The following is a 12485-nucleotide window of genomic DNA, read 5'->3' on the forward strand; positions in this document are numbered from 1 at the left end:
GTCCCAAAAAGTAGGACAGCTCGTCTCGGTTATTTGGGGATCTGTCCCTGGATAAGTCAGTGGAAATGCCACAAAATACGTGCCGTACCGAGACGAACCAAACTGGTCTGCTTGGTGGAAATGCAGCTTTAGAAACTCCTCACAGGTACTTAAGGACTAGCAAATGCAAAGAAGGATCTGGCAGTTCTCCTAGTCTGCTCTGTTATAGATGATTGATAGATAGATAGATAGATAGATAGATAGATAGATAGATAGATAGATAGATAGATAGATAGATAGATAGATAGATAGATAGATAGATAGATAGATAGATAGATAGATAGATAGATAGATAGATAGATAGATAGATAGATAGACCTTTATTAAAGATCAGAACCAGAGGAGCATCAGGCCTTCTGCAAAAATAACACCACATTTAGCAGAACTGTATCCTAGCTTAGAGCCCTTTGTTGTTTGTGTAACACTATTAAACAGGAGATAATAATAAACAATGACTTATTATCCCTCTATAATGATATGTAATGTTCCATAATTAAATTCACATTGCTATTTGGAGGAGGCAAGAGGCTTGCTTTTTTTCGCACAGAACATTCTCAGTATGTTAATGAAAAAAGATGTAGAACACCAAACAGAGGTAAACATATCAAAGGTCAAACCTGATTATTTTCTTAAACACATACAGCATAGTCTATTGTATTGTGTTTCTCCGTTTCATCTGATTTGCGTTTTCCCCAAAGAATTTTTTTTTTGTTCTTTTTAGGGTGCTGGTTTGGCCTGGTGATTTAGGCTGCAGTCTTTTAGAAGAACAGTCTGGGCCTTTGTCATCCCCTCTTTCTCTCGCAGTCTCATTGGTCTACTTCTAAAGTCATAAGAGTTCCTCCTCCAAAAAAGAACAGAAAAATAAAACTAAGTTTTTTGCTTTCTCTCTTATTTGAAATTTCAGGATCTGTGTAGCTACTGAGCACAAAATCCCCAACACTTAAAGCTCCTGCAAGATGACTTTTTTTTTTTTTTTTTTTTTTGCTGTTGAAGGTTTTGAAACATACCCAAATTGATACTAAAGAGTTTTTTATGACCCCAAAAACTCAAACCCCACTATCAGTGACACGATTTGTTATCTCTGTATAAATATTGTCTTTGTCTTTAAATCCACTGCAGTGTAGGCGTCAGTTAAAACGGCTAACAGCACACTGCAGAAACAGCCTTTGTTTACAATGTCAATGCCAAATACTCATAGTCAGGGTCATATTTCATCATTTAGAACCAAGAAAAGGTGTTTTGGTCTAACAACACCACACCCAAAAAGTTGCTCAAAGGAGCTTTAAGTTAAAAGTCCATTTTCAGTTTGTTTAAAGTTTACATTCCAGTAACCATGGCGAGTAAGACATAAACAGTGTTGAAAAATCTTTATTGTTGTTGGACATGTTAAAAAATTATTAGACTCATGACACCATTATCTGTTACAGTTTACAAAACTATGACATTTAAAAAACACAGCCCACTCTGTTCAGAGAAGGTTATTAAAAATATGACTTTTTGTCTCTGAAAGCTCAAACTGGACAAACTACGAATGATATAGACCTACACAGGAGCAGAAACCTCATACTACATGTAAAAAATAAATAGAGGCAGTATAAAGTCATCGTAGCTGGTATGGGGGCTATTAGAGTGACAGTGACTACATAATAAAATATTTCATATGTGAGCAGGGTTTGTAACAGGCTGGTATGAAGAGCAGGGGCTGAGGGCGGAGGTACTGTACTGAGGTTTGTAGTAAAATGCCTGCACGGTCTGATCACCATATACACTGAGCATGGAGTGTGAAGTCACACCCTACTCATTGTAGCGTCTATTTTAAAACCACCAACAGTTCCCTAAACCACTGTCTTCTCACCATGTGTGTGTGTGTGTGAATCATGGAGCCACAGCTTGACCACCAAACTGAAATTAATTACCTTCAATTACACAGCGAATGCTAACAGATACTTGATCTAACAGGGAGGCGCTGCTGTTGGCTGTAAACCACCATTTAAGCTCATCTATAAAAACATGGGATCCAATTATAAGGAGTTTGTGAAGATCTCTTGTAAACAATTGTTGAATGTGTGGACGGGATGAGAGACATCATTCATGAAACAATCACATGATAATCAGGGGTTATCAAAGACCTGCCAGATCAAAAATAAATGAAGAAAGTCCCATCTCAGCAAACCGGTGCCTCTTTGTTTCACAACTTTCCCTAAAGCCACCAGTGTTTCCTCACCAGTGTGTTAAAAAAGGAGAGAAACTTCTTCTTCAGCTCCTGTTCTGATGTCAAGTTCTAGGGGGCGCTCTCAGACATATTCTTTAGTGCTGCTCGGTGGACCAGAGCGGGAGCTGCCCATGGACGGGTACTTGGAGACGTGCTTTTTTCTTGGACACGAAGCTGCCAACATGGCGCCACCCAGGACGTCTAGGAGGGCGCCACCCCAGGCGATGAAGATGGCTGCACCAAACTCGAACCTGGGGAAGACAAGCAAGAGTCGATTCATTATTTAAAAACAAATTTTTGTGATTTGAAATTGCAGATTGAATCTGTCACAAAGATAACAATTCTATCCCATCATTTTCCGCCTGTTGTGGAAGAGTAGCCTTGAAGTCATTGACAGAAACATGTGTTTTCTGCCACTTCAGGTAACTCTGCAACAACCAACACAATACCTCTCAAAATTCTGATGAGCAGAGCAGTTTTAGAGGTAGGTAATAAAAACTCTTCCACCAAAAAAATGCAAGAGTTTTTATAGAACTTTTATATACTTGCACTAAATTCTGGCTTTAAAAAGTGATACTCATGTACTAAGTAAATAAAAGTAAGAATAGTACTTTCATAGTCTATACTTTGGCAAAGATGAATCAAAAATAAGAACATTCAATTATATATACTTACACTATTGTAAATTGCTTCTAAGGTACTTATCAGTACAGTTACAAAGTGCTGCGGAAACGTGACATCAAGTTAAAGTTGTTGTAGCCGACTATATGTAGTGCTATCGGCAACCCAACTTATGTGTAGGATAACGTGACAACATGCAAATTGTCAGTTCACACAATAGTTTAGTAGCTGTCTATATGTAGCACAGCTAGAAGCCTGGTGCTCTAAGACATGTCTGTAATGTGTAACGTTAGTGAATCCTGGTTATGTCCTGCCAGTCATCTACCAATCAGAGCTAACGTAACCTCACTCTTCATTTTATTGATAGACTCTCAAGTTTGAACAGCAGAGAAAAACACAGATCTCTCTTCTCTCTACTAAACTTTGTAAACCGGCGTGGTGTTGTCATAGAGACCTAGACGTGCTGTAAAACAACCTGGTGTTGGTCGACCCTGGTCAAACTTCTTAGTTTACAAAATGTGCAATGTGTCCAAACTTGTGCACAATGAAAAGTTGAAATGCACTCACAAGGTAACAAAGTAACTTGTGTGCACAAGATATTCAAATTCGGTGCAAAATAGAAAAACTTGCCAGTTAATAAGTTGTCCCCTCATGAAATCATGTTATGTGCTCAACATAAGCAACCTGTTCTGACAAGATGGAAACCTTCTGCATAATAAGTACCTGCAAGAAATGTCTAATGTGCACGCAAGTTGTTTCTACAAAATGATAACCTCTGCGCACAAGATAACTACCCTGTTGTGGGAAAAAAAAGGATCTTGAGTGCAAAGATAAACTTGTTTCATATGATAATCATAGCATTCACAAGTATGAAAAAATCTTTGTGTGGCTTCAGGAGCTCTGTTAGATAAAGCCATGCAATATTTTCCTGTTTTCCTCTCTTACAGCTTAACTGTGCTAAGCTAAGCTAAGCTTAGGCCCTGTTAACACGACAATTTTTCACCCCAAAACACAAAAAAATGCAGTGAAAAAAATCTGCGTATACACAGAAATGTTGATGAACTGAAAACTCTGTAGTAAGGTACTCTAGGCCTGTGGTTGGCGCTATAACTGTCTTCTCCAGAAGCGGCTTTTGGTAGATTTCCACTGGAAGTGGAGTTGGGCTGATCATCTGATTAATTGTTGAAAGCTTATTGCATAAATGGAGCAAAAGATGCAGGTTTGGTTGAAAAAACCATCATCAGACTCAGCGGCACAAGTACAACACCACAGTGATCCTCAGCAACCGTAACAATGGTGCTGTTGTGCTGGAGCGTGGTGTCAGCAATCCCACTGGAAACTCTGGCTTTTTGTTAGAAGAAAAATTCCACCCTGGAGACTGTTGTTTAAAAGTTTCTGATTTAGGTCGGCTAAAACGCAAGGCCAAAACGCAACGATAGTTTTGCGTTTCACCCTCAAAGCGTTGTTGTGAACCATTGTCCGCTCCTTAGGTAGGTAGTATCTTGTGTATGCCTCTAATTACTGACATAAAGCTCTTTCCTTCTACTTTTTCTCTTTCTGCTAGCTGTACAGGCTTCAGGTATGTGTTCAACTGACAGTTACTGTTACTGCTGCTCTTACTCTATATGCTATGCTAAGCTAACCTGTTGCAGGCTTATTTTTTTACAGAAATATATCAAAGTTGAACTGATCTTCTCACGTAATAAAATATTTCTGTGATATCCTTCCATGGTTTTGCTAACACAGCATAGTTCTGATGCTGAATACTTACTTGGTGTTGACTGGAGTGTAGGGGTTATAGAAAGCCCGGATCACATTATGAGCAAACCAGGAACATGCTACGATGGCACAGAGCCCTGAGAGGAGAGAAGGAAAACATCAAGGATCAATCAGTCCATCAGCACATCATCAAAACCTAATAGGGAAGACTAGCTTTTATCCTCTTTATAAACACCCGGCAGCTAGCGACTGACTCCAGCACAATTAGCTTTTAGTGTTTCAGTTCTCCTCGGAGCCATTAGGCCTCCTTTGTTTGCTGCAGTGCCAGGAGGACTGGACTAAAGACCTCTGGAGCTTGAGAGTGGGAGGAAGGCTCTCTGGACAAGGGATCAAACCTCCTCCTACCTGCTGCGTGATGTGCACAAGATCTAAGCAAATGTTTGATGAGGAGGTGAGCTTGGCTGGGTTTTATAAAAGATTGCATAACAAATCCTGTATTCATTATCACAGGCCTCTGAAGAGACCCTGTCTGACATGCAGGGACGGCATCAAGTTTTCCTTTCAGCTTTGAAGTTAGGTGTTGTTGGAAGTAGCTGTCGAGGAGGTTTTCAAAAAGCCTTTTTTTTTTGAAAAGCAATATCAACATGTTTATTACGTGTTTCTGTGTGTCAATTGTTGAAGAAATTGCCTCCAAAAAGGAAATTTTGTGGGAAGAAAAAAAAAATTAGAGGTAACTTGTACCCAAAGAAAGAAAAAGAGGCTGAATCTGATGACTCAAAACAGCTCAGGAACTTCAGGAAGGGCTTTACTGAGACGCTGGAAGAAAGAGACGGTCCCTCACTAAAGCTGGGAGCCCTCTGATGAGACCCAAGAAGAACTGAACTTGTTATGTTCAATTTTTGAATTTTGCATTTTGACAGTTTTATGGGCTGTGAATTAATATCTTTTTAAAACTATAAAAGAGAAAAGGCTGAAACTTTCAGGGCGTTTTTGACATTAACAGAGCTGTGCAACCTGCCACTTTAGTGAGATTCAGAAAAATAACTGAAGAGTTATCAGGGTTTCTTTGGAGCTATTTACACACATTTTGGGGGAAATCTTTTTGTACTAGAAAAAAATATTAAAACGTGCAGTAATAAACTCAGGGTGGCAGGTTGCACGCTTCTGGGTATTATAATACTTCAAGCAAAATTTGAAGGCAGTATCATTTTTCTTTCTTCAGAGTAAACCTAGTTTGAAATCACCTCAAAATGGGTAGGACAGTATTTTTGATGTGCTTCCTCAGGAGTTTAAGGTATTCTGCTTAAACTCAAAATTTGAAAACTTCACACAGTTAAAAGAAACACATGCGTTTTGAGCAGCAGGGGACTAACTGAGTGTTGTACACTCTTGGAAAATAGTCACATTTGTATTCTTTTTGTTTACCTATAATCTGTTGCTAAGTGCTGCCCTGTTGGTTGTGGGTGCCTGTTGCAGCGGCTCTGAATTCTTTGTCCATTTCTTGTAATTTTTTCATCACCTTTGTATTTGGAGTTACTTTGTATTTGGAGTTACTTTGTATGGTTCATTTGTTGGTTATTGACACCAAGCTGCTTTTGTCTTCATTGATATTTTTTACTACTTTTCTCCTGTGTTTGTCTGGAGATCCTACATGTAACCATGGCCGCATTGTTTACATGTGAAATCAGCTGTTAGCAGTCTGTAGCATGTCAATGCTAACTGGTGCAAGGCCTGATGTTTTCCCACAAGGTGAGGAGAAGGAGGTGAGGACGAGGTGCTGGTTCTCAGGTGTGAGCTAAGAAGTGACGACATTGACCTGCCCTTCCATCCATCATTACTGGGAACGTAAGATCTATCTCCAATAAGATGGACAAGCTAGCCATGCTAACCCAGTTACAGAGGGAATACCAGGAGACAGTGTAGCATCATGCTATTCACAGACATGGCTAACGGAGCTCACACAAGACACCAGCGCCACATTGGAGGAGCTTCGCCTGCTGTGGGCAGACAGGATCCAGGAGACAGAGACTGAACAGACTGCTGAAGAAGCTCAGTCCTGGACCCTGTGGAGGTGGAGGCTGGCTGATCTGGACAATGATGGACAAGCTGTCAGCATCTATTTTCTTATAGACCTTTTTGCACTTTCTATACACTTTCTTACTTTTGTTTTCTTGATTGCTGCTGTCACTCCTGAATTTCCCCTTGGGGATAAATAAAGTATTTTCAATTCTATTCTGATCAGGCCTGATGTACAGGCAGCATCCTCCGTACATGGAGTACTTCATTTTACTGCTCATCCAAACCAGCACACACGCATGAATGCACCACAGCACCAAGCTATACTCAGTATGCCTTTGTTAATTGTAACCAACAATTACAGCAATCGTGAGTGAGGCGGGAACTTGGGTGATGGGGGGCCAGCTACACATTGTGAAGTTGTATGAGCGGCTGACCCCTGAGTGTAATGCGGCCTGTGCTTCAGAAGTCGCCTGTGACATATTACATAAGAGACACATGGATATTTAGTGCGCATGGCTGAATAAAAGAAATACCGTGACACAACCTCTGTATGAATGAAGACTGTGTTCTAAATTTTACCGCATACTACCCAGCACTATATATGAGTTAAAACTGTGTGTCAGTGATGACAGCATCAGCTGATCACCTCTGGATCATCTGTCAGTCAGCTCTAACAGCTGTTTAAGTGTCTGCACATGTGTGCTGTAATAACTGATAAAACATAAACAGTAACAGAGCTTTGTTTGTTCTTTTAACCCGTTTAACAAACACGTTACCATGAAGAAAATCTGATCTTTGTTTATTCTGTCTGCTGTTTAGAAGCTCATGGATCACTTTTACCACTAAAATGCCTCATTATTAGATTTTTATGAATTATTTAGCTTTAGTATGCATCTGATCGTGAACTCTGAGATTTATCGACTTAAATAACCTAGTTGTGTTTTCAGAAGATATCATTTATTAGATTTCAGATTTTGGAATTCATCCTCGGTTATATTGCTTTAATGATGGTTATGTTCAGTATTTTGTGCTTTGAACTCACACCAAACCCTTGTAATCACAACTTTATGATCAGTTTCTGAACGATCCTCAGTGCCTCTTTTCAGCTCGACTTCTTTCCTCTCATTAAACTCTGTTGTGTTTGTGAAGTTTCATGTAGAGAAGCTTGAGCCTTGAGCCTTGAGCCAGCTCTCGTGTTTCCTCAATCATCCTCTGATCAGTCTCCTCTCTCCTCCAAGCACAATAATTGCTTTGGGATAGTCTCCAAAATGGCGACTCAGAAGGTACTTCCGGTGTCATGGAGGAGAGAGGAGAGAGGAGACTGCAGTTTATAGCTTTGAGATGCACCCATGGTGTGCACTAGAAAAAATATGACTAAACTCCAGCACCAATACTGCCCCAGACAAAAGGGTTTCAGTAACATGCATGTTATGCTGGAACATTATGTGGATGATTCTAGTCGTTACAACACACTAAGTTTTCTGATTCTTTAATAAGGAAGTGTTGAAGTAAAGATACCGATTACAGGAAGAGGATTAACTGGAATGGGAAATGGTGAAATTTGGATTCTCACCTCCCACTAGGAGAATGATGCCCCCCGTCATGGCGATGCGAGACTTGCGTAGCTTGTCGCTACCTGCACAGGTGGTGCACTTCATCCCCATACAGGCCACACCCAGCCCTGCAATGGACACTATGATGCCGACTATCATCAAGGCACGGGTGGCCTGAAGAGAACCTGTGGCACAGTGAAAGAGGAGAAAAGTAAGCACTGTAAAAGTCTGCTGGGGCAGTCAGGGGAGGCACTTCATATCTTGCTTCTTGTTTTCAGGAATGTGGGAGAGTAGTAAAAAAGTTAGGAATAAAAACAGTTTGAGAACAGTGAAAGTGTAAAAAGTTAAAGGATCAGTTCAACGTTTACTGGGAAATGATAAGGAACGACCGATAAACCAATCTCAGAGAGGCTTTATGTGTGTGTCCTGAGCTTGTGAATTATGTTCACATTAGCCTGTCAGGACATTTTACTGTGAGCTTTTCCTGGAAGAGAAACCATGGGATACACATGGACACACACCAGCACACACAAACACAGAGACAAAGAAACACATCTCACACTCCTCCCATCTGTTGCTGTTCAAAGGGCCTGCTCTGCTGAAACCCGCCTGTAGGGATCCTCATCTATCAGTCCCCCCTGCTCCTGACCCTATAAACCTTGCACAGGGTAAGCCCCCCACTCTTTGTCTCTCCCCCTCTCTGTCCACCTAGAACCAGTCTGTGCCAGTCTAGGCCATCCCTGCCCTGCCCAAACAAACAAAACCCTCCAGCAGAGATGGGAGGATGGAGGGACGGGCGAGGCAGAGGGGAAGAAGTTGTAGAGGAGGGGAAGAGAAAAAGTAGAGAAGGGGGGGTTACTCATTAAAGTAGGGAGGCATGGGAAACAGTGGTGTTGATTATGTTGTGAGCACAGATCCAGGCGGGATGTTCAGTATCCTGTCTGTCACACTGCTTGTATTCTCAACAGTATTGTGATGATAAATCTTCTACTTGAGTGATTAGGGATGAGACGTGATTTATGGATAATCAAGTTTAATCAAATAAATAAAAGGATACTTTATGTAAGTCTCATCTCCCCTCAAAAATGTATTTGTCCTCCTGTTTTTACTAACCTCTGGTTGTAAAGTTATATAACTAACACGGTGGTTTTAGAACAACTGAAAAAATAAAATAATAAAAAAACCCCTCCATGCTGTGCAGCAAAAAACACGGCAGTAATTTACCATTTTGTGCGACAACAATCCTCTAACAGCAAGCTCAACACCGTTCTGTTGTGCGAGTGCCTCCAACATGGTTGAGCTACAGTTGATTATGACATGTCAAAACGTTCTATCAGTACAGTTACGCAGCGCTACAGTTTGAAACGTGACAACCATAGACTGTATATAGAGTGGACAGCGTGGCTCCTCCATTTATCGTTGTACTGTTTTGAAGCCAAAATACCCCTGTCACAGGCGCAGCCATTGGAACAGTTGTGCAGCCACAGTCTGCACAGTTGAGACTGTGAGGGATTCTGGGAGAATCTGAATGGAGCCAGGTGACAAATATAATTATTGTTTATCTGAGGGTCTAATCACTTCTTAACTCCACCTCCCAACATATTTTACAATCCTTGAAAAAAATACATAAGAACGGGAGCTGTCAATCATCGTTAAACGTTACGTAAAACCTTGTTTTTAACCTTGTGTAACTAATGAAAATGAAACTTTTCAGAAAAAAGAGGACCTGAATACAAGGCAGTCAAATGGAATCTTCAAATCACCACAACAATCAAATGTGAGAAAAATTTCTAAGAGGTGTATTCATTTTTTTAAAGTTTGACCACAGCCCATCTGGAATGGAGAGTTGGATTTTTTGACCTATACTGCAGCCAGCCACCAGGGGGAGCAGTTTTTGTGGCGACCTCACAAAGAGTCGAGCAAGCAGACGTCCATTTTCTTTACAGTCTATGGTGACAACAAGTAAACGTAAGTTTGTACTGTAGTTTAGCAGCTGTCTATGTTAAGCACAGCTGACAGCACGGTGCTCTGAGACACGTCTGTAATGTGTCACGTTAGTGAATCCTGGTTATGACCTGCCAGTCATCTACCAATCAGAGCTAACGTAACCTCACTCTTCATTTTATTGATAGACTCTCAAGTTTGAACAGACCACTGCAGAATAACTGCTGACTGTGGGTTGGAATCAACATGAGCACAAACAGTTTAGCTCCTGTGTTAGCCTTTAGCTCGTGCTCTATCTCTCTCCTGTTTATCTTTCTTCTGCTCTTCTGTCCTTTTTCTGTCTGACAGTTAGGCTCTCTTTTCGCTATCAAACTTTGTCAGCTGGTGTGGTGTTGTCATAGAGACCTAGACGTGCTGTAAATCAATCTGGTTCTGCTCGACCCGATCGGGAGTCATGATGTTTTTTCAGCAAGCTTTACCAATAAATTCTGACTCTTTACCAGGTTCATAATGAAGTACATCAGATTTACATTGAAACTGAGACTCACCAGTCTGCAGGCATATTTTCAGGGGTGCACTTTCCTTCCCATCATGCAATGGCATACAAATCACGCCATCTCTCCTAAAGTTAACTGTTAACTGCTGCCAGAAACAAAGACGCTCACCACCATTTCCACAGATAGATTCTAATAGTGTAAAAATAGATCTCTGAATCTGAGGTAGTGTTTGATCATTTTCAGTTAAGTTAAGCAAATACCTCAAGATTGGTTGTAATTTTTCTTGACAGCTTAAACATGTGTAACGTGCCTGCAGGTTCCCCACTGACAGAACTGCAAACAAGTGGTACTGTAACTGATTGTCATGGAAATGTATTTTAGTAAACATAGTGCATTATGTTTTATTTCATTGCAATCCTGAACATTCAGGAAAGGGGAAATAAAAGAAATGTTCTCCATTAAGATTCCTAATTCCAGGAATCCTCGCTATGGATAACAAAATTAGTTGTTGAGACTTTGGCACCATCTGCTACGTGTGTGTGTGTGTGGAGGTGTGAAGAAATGTTAAGAGGTGGGGTGTGAGACTTTCCCGGAGTGAGGGTGAGGTTTCTAAGTAATGCTTCAGGAATAAGTCAAACCTGAAAGCCTGATGGAGAGGACAATGGCTGAGTGTTTGATACATCACTGATTACAGTAATGACTGGTAGTGGTGTCGGTTTAATTATGGCCTCATCGGGATGCCGTACCCTGAGCCTGAGGCAGCTCAGTGAGGTCCTTCGAGGTGTCTCAGGTGAAGGAGCAGGTGGAGAAGCTTCATGAGAGACTGACTGAGAGCTTAAAAGTGAATTTTTAACTTTAATGTCATCATTTTTCCCCTCTTGGTGAAATACTCACTGTCCAGCTGCAGGATGGAGTCGTAGATTTTGCACTGTAACTGTCCGGTGCTCTGGAAGGCGCAGGACATCCACAGTCCCTGGTACATGGCCACCGCTGTGATGATGTTGTCCCCGATGTACGCTGACATCTTCCACTGCGGTAAAATAGTCCCGATGATGAGCCCCACGATGCCAATGAGCGACATAAAAAATCCCAGCAGCTGAATCCCGGAGTTCGCCATCGTCTCCAAAATCAAAGCACACTTTAAAAAGAAAGAGAGGCTCCTTACCTTTCTCCTTTTCTAAAATATAAAACCTCGATACTCTTTACAGGATAAGCTATGAGGTTTAAAATGACGCCAAAAAAGCTGCTGGCGCTGTCCGAGTCGCTCCTGAGTTGTGTACCGGGGGTCTTCACACGGGGATGGGCATGATCCGTGATGTGGGTGATGGTGTCAAGTGGGTGTGTAATTCTCCTGCCTGCTGATGCATGGAGGAGAAGTACTCTGAGGTCGCTGCTGGGAAATGTCCCCTCTGCTTCCAGCAAAGCAACAGGTTGTCTGTTTCCTCAGAGCTGCACCTAATCAGTATGTTTCACCTTTGTGCAAAACCAAATCAGTTATAAATGAGTGAGGGTCTTATTTTGACAGTTTTTTTTCATCATTTTTGTTTTATTTTTTATTTAGGGGAGACCAGGTATGGTTGTAACACTTTTTGCCTCAGCACCCCAACTTGTGATTTTTGAGTCAGGGTTCTCAAACTTAGATGCGAAGTTCCCACATTTGTTTTCTGCAAATGGCACCAATTCAAACCTCTACAAGAATATCACAGAGCTCACCATGTGATGTCAGATGCATGGTGGTCCTTTGTTACAACTATCCCTACTACCAGGGTAGGTTGTAACAAAAAAAAAAAAAAAAGAAAAAAAGAAAATAAAGTGTGCCTCAAAAAGAGGTTTATTAAAATAGAACAAGCCAGAACAATGTCTCTCTGTGTCTGACTGTAA

The 12485-nt window shown here is 41.1% G+C and overlaps 1 protein-coding gene across 1 annotated transcript; it reads right to left on the minus strand.

Annotated features, from left to right (window-relative positions):
* Positions 1-1404: 1404 nt before the first annotated feature.
* On the minus strand, positions 1405-12056 carry cldn7a (claudin 7a). The gene is made up of 4 exons (XM_074662424.1): positions 11499-12056; positions 8184-8348; positions 4644-4728; positions 1405-2502 (listed from the first exon to the last, which is right to left on the minus strand). Exons 1-4 carry the CDS (start codon positions 11719-11721, stop codon positions 2334-2336), a joined length of 642 nt encoding a protein of 213 aa, XP_074518525.1. The 5' UTR covers positions 11722-12056; the 3' UTR covers positions 1405-2333.
* Positions 12057-12485: the final 429 nt, after the last annotated feature.

Source organism: Halichoeres trimaculatus, unplaced genomic scaffold (genome assembly GCF_033239565.1).
Source record: "Halichoeres trimaculatus isolate MK-OKI-2021-1 unplaced genomic scaffold, fHalTri1.1 fHalTri1_scaffold_22, whole genome shotgun sequence".
In the NCBI taxonomy this organism is placed as follows: Eukaryota; Metazoa; Chordata; class Actinopteri; order Labriformes; family Labridae; genus Halichoeres; species Halichoeres trimaculatus.

Bases quoted from the DNA above. Each gene is read 5' to 3' on its own strand.
- cldn7a (XM_074662424.1), bottom strand. From the start codon at position 11,721: ATGGCGAACTCCGGGATTCAGCTGCTGGGATTTTTTATGTCGCTCATT. The intron at 8,349-11,498 runs GTGAGTATTTCA...ACTGTGCCACAG, and splicing joins CTCCATCCTGCAGCTGGACA to GTTCTCTTCAGGCCACCCGT. The intron at 2,503-4,643 runs GTAAGTATTCAG...TGTCTTCCCCAG, and splicing joins TACACTCCAGTCAACACCAA to GTTCGAGTTTGGTGCAGCCA.